General features: G+C 47.3%; 1 protein-coding gene across 3 annotated transcripts in view; it reads left to right on the plus strand.

Moving 5' to 3' along the window:
* pepd (peptidase D) overlaps positions 1-12,464 on the plus strand; it is a 200,619-nt gene that overhangs the window by 145,535 nt on the left and 42,620 nt on the right. For all 3 annotated transcript variants that reach the window (XM_063067267.1, XM_063067266.1, XM_063067268.1), the window contains one exon: positions 9,248-9,396. In XM_063067267.1, the coding sequence (XP_062923337.1) occupies positions 9,248-9,396 (149 nt within the window). The remainder of the gene's footprint in view (positions 1-9,247; positions 9,397-12,464) is intronic.

The following is a 12,464-nucleotide window of genomic DNA, read 5'->3' on the forward strand; positions in this document are numbered from 1 at the left end:
TATTAAACTCCATCTGCCACTTTTCAGCCCATTTTTCCAGCTGGTCCAAGTCCCTCTGCAGGCTCTGAAAACCTTCCTCACTGTCTACTACACCTCGAATCTTTGTATCATCAGCAAACTTGCTGATCCAATTTACCACATTATCATCCAGATTACTGATATAGATGACAAATAACAATGGACCCAGCACTGATCCCTGTGGCACACCACTAGTCACAGGCCTCCACTCGGAGAAGCAATTCTCTACTACCACTGTTTGGCTTCTACCATTGAGCCAATGTCTAATCCAATTTACCACCTCTCCATGTATACCTAGCGACTGAATTTTCCTAACTAACCTCCCATGCGGGACCTTGTCAAAGGCCTTACTGAAGTCCATATAGACAATATCCACTGCCTTCCTTTCATCCACTTTCCTGGTAACCTCGTCGAAAAACTCCAATAGATTGGTCAAACATAACCTACCACACACAAAGCCACGTTGACTCTCCCTAATAAGTCCCTGTCTATCCAAATGCTTGTAGATTCTGTCTCTTAGTACTCCCTCCAATAACTTACCCACTACCGACGTTAAACTCACCGGCCTATAATTTCCCGGGTTACTTTTCGATCCTTTTTTAAACAACGGAACAACATGAGCCACTCTCCAATCCTCCGGCACCTCATCTGTAGACAGCGACATTTTAAATATTTCTGCCAGGGCCCCTGCAATTTCAACACTAGTCTCCTTCAAGGTCCGAGGGAACACCCTGTCAGGTCCCGGGGATTTATCCATTTTAATTTTCCTCAAGACAGCAAGCACCTCCTCCTTTTCAATCTGTACAGTTTCCATGATCTCACTACTTGTTTCCCTTAACTCCATAGACTTCATGTCAGTTTCCTTCGTAAATACAGACGCAAAGAACCAATTTAAGATCTCCCCCATTTCCTTTGGTTCCGCACATAGCCGACCACTCTGATCTTCAAGAGGACCAATTTTATCCCTTACAATCCTTTTGCTCTTAATATACCTGTAAAAGCTCTTTGGATTTTCCTTCACTTTGACTGCCAAGGCAACCTCATGTCTTCTTTTAGCCCTCCTGATTTCTTTCTTAAGTATTTTCTTGCACTTCTTATACTCCTTATACCCATCCAGGAGTCTCTTAAAAGACCCTATCATTTCCGCCTCCACTGCTGCCGCTGGCAGCCCATTCCACACACTCACCACTCTCTGTGTGAAAAACTTACCCCAGACATCTCCTCTGTACCTACTTCCAAGCACCTTAAAACTATGCCTTCTCATGCTAGCCATTTCAGCCCTGGGAAAAAGCCTCTGACTATCCACACGATCAATGCCTCTCATCATCTTGTACACCTCTATCAGGTCATCTCTCATCTTCCGTCGCTCCAAGGAGAAAAGGCCGAGTTCACTCAACCTATTCTCATAAGGCATGCTCCTCAATCCAGGCAACATCCTTGTAAATCTTCTCTGCACTCTTTCTATGGCTTCCACATCCTTCCTATAGTGAGATAGTGAGGTGACCAGCATAACAGTGAAAATATGAACCAGGACATTACAAGAATATACCTGTAGATAGTGAATCTAGAGTTTTGAAAGCTGGTGGACAAGGAGGGTGGGAGTTGGGAGATGGAAGATGGCTGTTGCACAAGGGGGTGGTCATTTAAAGACACAATGTCCACACAGCCAACTGTTGCTTTTTAGTGTTTGTGTGGAATCTGTAATTTGAGCTTTTGGAAGTTTAAGCGTTCATTGTGAACACTCAGAATACTGCTCTCTATAGCAGTGGGAAGATGCCAAAAACTTTTTGTAGCATTTCAAATCCAAACTCGTTAGGCTGTTCCAGGGAGTGGTTGGGCCTGGTGCTGGTTTCAGCTAAAAAAAAACTGTCTGTCTGTCACTCAATCATCAGGCTCTTGAACCAGGGGAGCTACCTTCACTCAACTTCACTCGTCCCATCGCTGAACTGTGCCCACAACCTATAGGTTCACTTTCAAGGACACTTCATCTCGTGTTCTCGATATTTATTGCCTATTTATTTATAATTATTATTTATTATGCAGTTTCACATTTTGTCCTTTGTACTTTGGGTGTTTGCCTGTCCTGTTGGGAGCAATCTTTCATACTACAAGATGATGCATCAGGGTTGGATTTGGTGACGAGCGTATATGTAATTTGAGAAGAAATTTACATTGAACTTTTGAACTTGAACTCTGAAAATGAGATTTATGTAGGATTGTTGTAATAAGTGGTTAATGGTTAGCTCCAAAGGGGTGGGCCAAAGAACTTGTCTCTCTCTGTCCCTCTCTATCTATCTCTCTCTGCCTCCCCCTCCCTGCCTCTTTCTCCCTCTCCTTACCTCTGTCTCTCTCTGACTCTCTCCCTCTACTCCCTCCTACCCACCTCCTGTCCCTTTACCCCCACTCTTCCCCCTGCCTTTCTCCTGAGGCTGCTGTTGGTGTCGGCTGCCTGGGACCAGTATCTAACACACACCTTCCGGTAGGCTGGTGTTTCTTCAAGGAATATCTAAATTTCAGTTCAGATCACTTTTCCCAGCAAACAATTCCTCCTGCCCCAGCACGAAACAGTGCCTTCAGCAAAGGGGAGGATCGGTTGGTTGCACTGTGGATTTGGCACTGCACCAGTTCCCATTCGCTTCTTAGAACCTGGCACCTAAAACAAGATTCTGAAACTCCTGCAACTAGAGCATGGCCCAGTCCCCAAGCCCCGGTCCCCCTGTGTGCCTAGTCCCCAAGCCCCGGTCCCCATTCCCCTGCCGGCCCAATCCCCAATCCCCAATTCCCGGTCTTTCCACGCCAGTTTCCAGTAATCCAGGAGCCACAACTTTGGGAGAGAAGTGTAGTGGACCCTCACCCCATCACTGTGGTACAATGTACCCAAACTCCTCTGGGAAGACCCAACTGACACTGGAAATCCAGAGAATGTTGGAGGAACTCAGCAGGTCAGTAGCATCTATGGAGAGGTCTCAGGCCGAGGCCCTTCATTAGCACTGGAAAAGAAGGGAGCAGAAGTCGGAAAATGTTGGTATTAAACTGGCTAGAAAATTCGAGGGATAAGACTATAAGAAATAGGAGCAGAATTAGGCCATTTGACCCCTCGAGTCTGCTCTGTCATTCTATCATGGCTGATCCATTTTCTCTCTCAATATCAGTCTCCTGCCTTCTCCCCTTATCCCTCCATGGTCTGACCGATCAAGAAACTATCAACCCTTGCCTTAAATATACATAATGACATGGTCTCCACAGCCACCTGTGGCAACAAATTTCTCCCATTCACCACTCTCTGACGAAAGTTCTTCTTCATCTCCATTCTAAATGGACACCCCTCTACCCCTCTATGGTCCTAGATTCCCAAACCATAGGAAACATCCACTCTTATCGAGGCCTCTCAACATTCCATAGGTTTCAATGAGGTCACCTCTCGCTCTTCTGAATTCCAGTGTGTACAGGCCCAGAGCCATGATAAGTTTTTCAATCCCTGAATCATTTTCGGGAACCTCCTCTGGACCCTCTCCAATGTCAACACATCCTTTCTCAGATAGGGGAGCAAACCTGCTCAGAGTACTCACAGTGAGGCCTCACCAGTGCATTATAAAGCCTCAGCATTACATCGTTGCTTTTGTATTCTAGGCCTCTCATAATGAATGCTAACATTGCATTTGCCTTGCTCGCCACTGACTCAAACTGCAAATTAACCTTCAGGGAATCCTGCATAACGACTCCCAAGTCCCTTTGATTTTTGAATTTGCTCCCCATTTAGAAAATAATATACACCTTTATTCCTTGTACCTAACTGCATAACCATACACTTCCTGTCACCGTATTCCATCTGCCACTTCTTTGCCCATTCTCCTAATCTGTCCAAGTCGTTTTGCAGTCTCTCTGCTTCCTCAACACTACCTGCCACTATCCAAATCATTCACATGTAACGTAAAAAGAATCGGTCCCGATACAGACCCCTGTGGAACACCACTGGTCACGGCAGCCAATCAGAAAATACTCCCTTTATTTCCACTCTTTGCCTCCTGCCAATCAGCCACTGCTTTATCCATGCTAGAATCATTCCAGTAATGCCATTTGTTCTTAACTTGTTAAGCAGCCTCATGTGTGGCACCTTGTCAAAGGCCTTCTGAAAATCCAAGTACACAACATCAACCCATTCTCCTTTGTCTATCCTGCTTGCTATTTCTTCAAAGAATTCCAACAGATTTATCAGGCAAGATTTTACTCGAGGAAACCATGCTGACTGTAGTCTATTTAATAATGTACCTCCAAGTACTCCAAAACCACACCCTTAACAATTGACTCCAACATCTTCCCAGCCACTGGCCTGTAAGTGGCTACAGGGTTGAAACACCCAATCCAGTATACCTGATTTCCTAGTAGACTCAACGGCAACTGCTCTAAAAAGCCATCTCGTAGGCATTCAACAAACTCTGTCTCACCAACCTGATTTTCCCAATCAGCCTTCATGTTGAAATCTCCCATGACTATCATAATGCTCTTTTGACGTCTGTTCTATTTCCTGTTGTAATCTGTGGTCTGCATCCCAGCTACTGTTGGGAGGCCTGTAAAGAACTGCCATCAGGGTCCATTTACCCCTGCAGTTTCTTAAATCAACCTTTAATTAAATGTCTTCCGATCCTATGTCATATTTTTCTATTGATTTGATGACCTTCTTTACCGGCAGAGCCAAGTCACACCCTCTGCCTGCCTTCCTGTCCCTCCAATGTGTAACCTTGGACATTCAGCTCCCAACTACAACCATCCTACAGCCAAGAGTCAGTGATGGCCACAACATCATACCTGGCAATCTGTAATGGCGCAACAAGATCGTCCACCTTATTTCTTCTACTCCATGCATTGAGAATAACACTTTGAGTACTGTATTTGCACCCTGAATGCGCTAATACTCACCCTTCTGGCTGCAGTTTTGTCCTGTCCTCTTCCTGACAGTCAGACCGCTCGCTATCTTTGCTTTTTTAACATCCATTCCATCCTGAGCCCCTTCACTCTGTTTCCACCACCCACCAAATTAGTTTAAACCCTCCCCAACAGCTCTAACAAACCTGCTCGCAAGAATATTGGTCCCCCTTAGGTTCAGGTGGAACCCGTCACTTTTGCACAGGTCATACCTCCCCCAGAAGAGATCCCAGTGATCCAGGAACCTGAAGTTGTGCCCCCTGCACCAGCTTCTCAGCTACACATTAATCTGCCAAATCATCCTGTTTCTACCCTCACTGGCGCGTGGCACAGGCAGCAATCCAGAAATTACTACCTGGGAGGTCCTGCTTCTTGGCTTCCGACCTAGCTCTGTAAATTCTCTTCTCAGGATCTCATTGATTTTCTTTCTATGTCATTGGTACCAATCTGTACCAAGACATCTGGCTGATCTCCCTCCCTCTCCAAAATGCTGTGGATGTGATCTGAGACATCCCTGACCCTAGCACCTGGGAGGCAACATACCATCTGGGTACCCCGTTCACGTCCACAGAATCTCCTGTCTGTTCCCCTGACTATTGAGTCTCCTATCACTACTGCTCCCCTCTTCTCTCTCTTTCCCTTCTGCACCATGGACCCATGCTCATGAAACATTTCACTATATGTTTCAATATACATGTGATACATAAATAGGGTTTCCTCCGGGTGCTCCGGTTTCCTCCCACAGTCAAAAGATGGAACAGTTAGTGGGTTCATTGGTCATTGTAATTGTCCCGTGATTAGGCTAGGTTTAAATCTAGTTGCTGTGTTATGCGTCCCAAAGAACCAAAAAGGCCTGTTCCACGCTATTCAATAGGTTCTGTATGTTTGAGCCCCAGCCGAGGCAGCGTGTTGTGTCCTTGAGCAAGGCACTTAACCACACAGTGCTCTGCTACAGCACTGGTGCCGAGCTGTATCGGTCCTTGCCCTTCCCTTGGACAACGTCGGTGTCATGGAGAGGGGAGACTTGCAGCATGGGCAACTGCCAGTCTTCCATACAACCTTGCCCAGGCCTGCGCCCTGGAGAGTGAAGACTTTCCAGGCGCAGATCCATAGTCTCGCAAGACTAACGGATGCCTCTAATATGTTCAAAGTAAAATTTATTACCAGAGTACCTACATTACAACCCTGAGATTCTTTTACTGCGGGCATAATTAGCAAATCTTTTGATCAGTAACTGTGAACAGGATCAGTGGACAACAAACTGCAAATGCAAACATAAATAAATAGCAATAAATAACGAGCATGAAATAGCAAGATTAAGAGACCTTAAAGTGAGACCATCGGTTGTGGGAACATCAGAAGGGGAAAAACCATGTCTGATACCGGGTGAGGGAGAGACCATTCTGACAGGCTGCATCACTGTCTGGTACTGGGTGAGGAGAGAGACCATTCTGACAGGCTGCATCACTGTCTGGTATTGGGTGAGGGAGAGGCCATTCTGACAGGCTGCATCACTGTGGTACTGGGTGAGGGAGGTGGCATTCTGACAGACTGCATCACTGTCTGGTATTGGGCGAGGGAGAGAGCATTCTGACAGGCTGTATCACTGTCTGGTATCGGGTGAGGGAGAGACCATTCTGACAGACTGCATCACTGTCTGGTATCGGGTGAGGGAGAGACCATTCTGACAGGCTGCATCACTGTCTGGTATTGGGTGAGGGAGAGACCATTCTGACAGGCTGCATCACTGTCTGGTATCGGGTGAGGGAGAGACCATTCTGACAGGCTGCATCACTGTCTGGTATTGGGTGAGGAGAGACCATTCTGACAGGCTGCATCACTGTCTGGTATTGGGTGAGGAGAGACCATTCTGACAGACTGCATCACTGTCTGGTACTGGGTGAGGGAGAGACCATTCTGACAGGCTGCATCACTGTCTGGTACCGGGTGAGGGAGAGACCATTCTGACAGGCTGCATCACTGTCTGGTATTGGGTGAGGGAGAGACCATTCTGACAGGCTGCATCACTGTCTGGTACCGGGTGAGGGAGAGAGCATTCTGACAGACTGCATCACTGTCTGGTATTGGGTGAGGGAGAGACCATTCTGACAGGCTGCATCACTGTCTGGTACCGGGTGAGGGAGAGACCATTCTGACAGACTGCATCACTGTCTGGTATTGGGTGAGGAGAGACCATTCTGACAGGCTGCATCACTGTCTGGTATTGGGTGAGGGAGAGAGCATTCTGACAGGCTGCATCACTGTCTGGTACCGGGTGAGGGAGAGACCATTCTGACAGGCTGCATCACTGTCTGGTATTGGGTGAGGGAGAGACCATTCTGACAGGCTGCATCACTGTCTGGTACCGGGTGAGGGAGAGAGCATTCTGACAGACTGCATCACTGTCTGGTATTGGGTGAGGGAGAGACCATTCTGACAGGCTGCATCACTGTCTGGTACCGGGTGAGGGAGAGACCATTCTGACAGACTGCATCACTGTCTGGTATTGGGTGAGGAGAGACCATTCTGACAGGCTGCATCACTGTCTGGTACTGGGTGAGGGAGAGACCATTCTGACAGGCTGCATCACTGTCTGGTATTGGGTGAGGGAGAGACCATTCTGACAGACTGCATCACTGTCTGGTATTGGGTGAGGAGAGACCATTCTGACAGGCTGCATCACTGTCTGGTACCGGGTGAGGGAGAGACCATTCTGACAGGCTGCATCACTGTCTGGTACTGGGTGAGGGAGAGGCCATTCTGACAGGCTGCATCACTGTCTGGTATTGGGTGAGGGAGAGACCATTCTGACAGACTGCATCACTGTCTGGTATTGGGTGAGGGAGAGACCATTCTGACAGGCTGCATCACTGTCTGGTACCGGGTGAGGGAGAGACCATTCTGACAGACTGCATCACTGTCTGGTATTGGGTGAGGAGAGACCATTCTGACAGGCTGCATCACTGTCTGGTACTGGGTGAGGGAGAGACCATTCTGACAGGCTGCATCACTGTCTGGTATTGGGTGAGGGAGAGACCATTCTGACAGACTGCATCACTGTCTGGTATTGGGTGAGGAGAGACCATTCTGACAGGCTGCATCACTGTCTGGTATTGGGTGAGGGAGAGACCATTCTGACAGACTGCATCACTGTCTGGTATTGGGTGAGGGAGAGAGCATTCTGACAGGCTGCATCACTGTCTGGTACTGGGTGAGGGAGAGGCCATTCTGACAGGCTGCATCACTGTCTGGTACTGGATGAGGGAGAGGCCATTCTGACAGGCTGCATCACTGTCTGGTACTGGGTGAGGGAGAGGCCATTCTGACAGACTGCATCACTGTCTGGTATTGGGTGAGGTGAGGAGAGACCATTCTGACAGGCTGCATCACTGTCTGGTATTGGGTGAGGAGAGACCATTCTGACTGGCTGCATCACTGTCTGGTATTGCGGGGATTTGGGGCTACTGCACCGGATAGCAAGAAGCTGCAGAAAGTTGTGAAATTAGTCAGCTCACCTTGGGTCCCAGCTTCCATAGTAGCCAAAACATCATCAAGGAGCGGTGCCTCGGAAAGGTGATGTCCATTATTAGGGAGCCACATCTCCCAGGACATGCTGTCTTCTCATGATTATCGTTAGGAAGGAGGTACAGAAGCCTGTGATTCAGGAACAGCTTCTTCCCCTCTGCCATCCGGTTCCTAAATGGACAATGAACCCATGAAGACTGCTTCACTTTTATTATTTCTGTTTTTGCACTTTTTAATTGAACTATTATATACTTATTGTAATTGATATTGCTTTGTACTGCTGCTGAATTAACAAATTTCAGAACATATGCTGGTGATGTTTTACCTGAACCTAGTGTGTGTCTGTGATTTTTCTCAAGAAATTAACAAGTATAATGTTTTTGTGTTGTCTATTTAATTGGGTTCTCTGTATCTAGTTCTAGCACACGTGAAGATTTTAGGTCATATTTATGGAAAAATGGGGTAAAAACAGGGTTCTAGCACCCTTGTATATGTATCTGTAGTTTGATAATCAATTTACTTTGAACTTTGACAAGGAGCAGTCCGAGGGAGCATGGGGATGACTAACTGCCCAAGTGATGATCTGGCCCACTGAGCCACTGCTGTCTGTAACCCCCCAACCTTTCCCGATGTTTTCTGGTATAAACACAGACTAGGATTATTGGAAGGAGTTTCACTGTGCTTGGGTGTGTTTTGGATACTGGTCTGTGCTTTGTGACTGAGGGTGAATGCCAGACTGTGTTGCATGCCTTGGGTCAACATGACGATTTTGCCTTTGCAGCCTCTTTGATATGGGTGGAGAGTACTACTGCTACGGGTCAGACATCACCTGCTCCTTTCCAGCCAACGGCAGGTTCACTCCCGAGCAGCGCGATGTCTATCAAGCCGTTCTGAAAGCTTCGCGGGCGGTGATGAATGCAATCAAACCAGGTATGCTGGTGTCTCCTCAGCGTCACCCCTTCCCTTTGACCTTTGGTTCTTTATGTCTCCCTCCCTGGCTCTAGAGTTGCTGGATTCCTGATTTAATAGATGCTATTCCATCCGAACATCTTCATTTTACACTCTTAAATCCTCATCTGTAAAACATACGAGTAGAATTATGCAGCTCAGCCCATCGAGTCTGTTCTGGCATTCCATCAAGGCTAACTTATTTATCCTCTCAACCCCATTCTCCTGTCTTCTCCCACAACCTTTGACATCACTGACTAATTAAGAACCTCCACTTTAGGTAGACTCAATGACTTGGCCTTCACAGCTGTCCATGACAATGAATTCCACAGATTCACTGCCCTCTGGCTAAAGAAATTCCTCCTCATCTCTCCTCCAAATGGACGTCCCTCTATTCTGAGGTTGCGCTTTATGGTCCTAAACTCCCCCATTGTAGGAAACACCCTCTCCACATCTGAGACTATGCCCTCTGGTCCTGGACTCCCCCAATGTAAGAAACATCCTCTCCACGACTGTCTACTCTGAGGCTGTGCCCTCTAGTCCTAGACTCCCCACTGTAGGAAACATCCTCTCCACGTCTACTCTCTCCAGGTCTTTCAGTATTCTACCCTCATAAATTGACAGAAAGTTGTGAGACTGGAGCTGCTCACTCAGCCGTACGTACAAGGGAGTCCTGGAGTTGTTTATTTTGAGATACAGCCCGGGGGTAGGTCATTTCAGCCCTTCGAGCCACACTATCAGAAACCCCCGACAAACCCGATTAACCCTAACCTAATCACCGGACAGCTTATTGCACGATGACAAATTAACCTACCTGGTAGATCTTTGGACTGTGGATTGGAAACCAGAGTAGCGGGAGAAAGCCCACACACTCTACAGGGAGATTCCTCACAGAGGGTGCCACCATTGAACTCCGAACTTTGCAACACCCTGAGCTTCTAATAGTGTTGCGCCAATCGTTATGCTGCCGTGGTGCGCCGGTATGCTGACCGTCTGCCCTGTGGTACGTCCAGGGAGAGTTTCTGCCTCCATTGTCCTTCCAAGCGTCCACAGGGACCCCCATGAGCAACTTTTCTCCAGCTCCCCTCGAATTCCTTTCACAGTCCTTCCCCAGGTTATGGATCTGTTTCTGGGAATTCCTCGTATTCCACACAGTTCGCAAGCCAGAAATGTGTCTGTGTAGCCCACAGTGCACCTCACCTCTCCACACGCACTCCTCCGTATGCGCAAATACTCATAACCTTGGGAAGGACCCGTACTCGTTAACTGGTGGCTTTGATCTCAAGTTGCCCTTTCGTGACCTCTCCTTTTAAATATGATTAAATTACAGATAAATGTTGAAAAGATTGACTTTATTTGTCACATGAATATTGAAACATACCATGAAATGCTTGCATCGAGTCAAATCAGTGAGGATGTGCTGGGGGCAGCCCGCAAGTGCTGCCTTGTTTCTGACACAAACGTGACATCCCCACAACTTACTCACCCTGACCCACGTGTCTTGGGAATGGGGGTCCCCGGCTGTCATGGGGAGAACATACAAACTCCTACAGACAGCGACAGGAGTTGTACCTGGGTTCTTGGTGCTGTAAAGTGTGTGTATCCATCTCCTTTGTTCTGCAATTATTTCCTTAATTAATATTGATGCACCCACATTTTAAAGAGCACACCCCACTGTCCCTTTCCACCTTCTCACGGTTTTGGATTCTGTTCACAGCCCATTCTGCTGCTCTTGCACTCTCCAAGCTCCCTCTCTCGGCTCCAGCCCTCTAACTCCTGGGTTTTTATAGTTGCTACTTTTAAAATGTATGTTTTGTAACCACTGTGGGTTTGTATGAAATACTTTGCGAGTGTAAACGAGGTGAACGGTTGGCTGAACCACTGCTGGTTTGCATAAAGTTAAATACTCAGATCACTGACGTGCTGGAACATGTTGTTTTGTGTTATCAATACATAAAAATTACTAAGTTACAAAATAAGTAAGTTGTTCAAAAAACAAATAGTGAGGTAGTGTTCATTGTCCATTCAGAAGCCTGATGGCCAAGCGGGGAAGCAGCTGTTCCAGAAATGTATTCATTGGCCATGCTGCCCAGCAATTCTACCCCCCCCCCCCCCCGGGCCAATCACAGGACAATTTACAATGACCAGTTAGCCTACCAACCCACACGTCTTCGGACTGTGGGAGGAGACGCTCCTCACAGCCAGTGTAGGGACATGAACCGGACCGCCTGCACTGCGAAGCCACGTACAACCGTGCCACGTTAAGTATGGGTCTTCAGGCTCCTGTATCTCCTCCCTGACGGCAGCAGTGAGAACAGGGTTAGAAACATAGAAAACCTACAGCACAATACAGGCCCTTCGGCCCACAAAGCTGTGCCCAACATGTCCCTACCTTAGAACTACCTAGACTTTACCCATAGCCCTCTATTTTTCTAAGCTCCATGTAGCCATCCAGGAGTCTTTTAAAAGACCCTGTTGTTTCCTCCTCCACCTCTGTTGCTGGCAGCCCATTCCACACACTCACCACTCTGCGTAAAAAAAAACAACTTACCCCTGACATCTCCTCTGTACCTACTTCCAAGCACCTTAAAACTGTGCCCTCTCGTGGAGCCAGACTCCTGTGGCTGCTCTGTGACGGCAGCAATGAGACAAGGGCCTGGTTTATTGGTTCATTATTGTCACATGTACTGGGATACTGTGAAGAGTTTGTCTTGCAAACTGTTCATATGGATCAGATCCTTACACAATGTTTTGAGATAGAACAAGATAAAGCAATAAGAGAATGCAGAATAGAGTGTTACAGTTACGCAGGAAGGGCAGATTTAAGTTTATTTGTTTACTTAGAGATACAGCATGAGACAGGCCCTTCCGGCCCAGTGAGTCGTGTATTTAATCCTAGTCTAATCAGCGGACAGTTTCCATTCACCAATGTACGTGGTACATCTTTGGAATGAGGGAGGAAACCAGAGTGCCCGGAGAAAAGCAACAGGGTCACAGGGAAGATCATATAAACTCCTTATAGCCACAAACTGTAATAGTGTCACGACCAC

This window comes from Mobula hypostoma, chromosome 14 (genome assembly GCF_963921235.1).
Source record: "Mobula hypostoma chromosome 14, sMobHyp1.1, whole genome shotgun sequence".
Classification (NCBI taxonomy): domain Eukaryota; kingdom Metazoa; phylum Chordata; class Chondrichthyes; order Myliobatiformes; family Myliobatidae; genus Mobula; species Mobula hypostoma.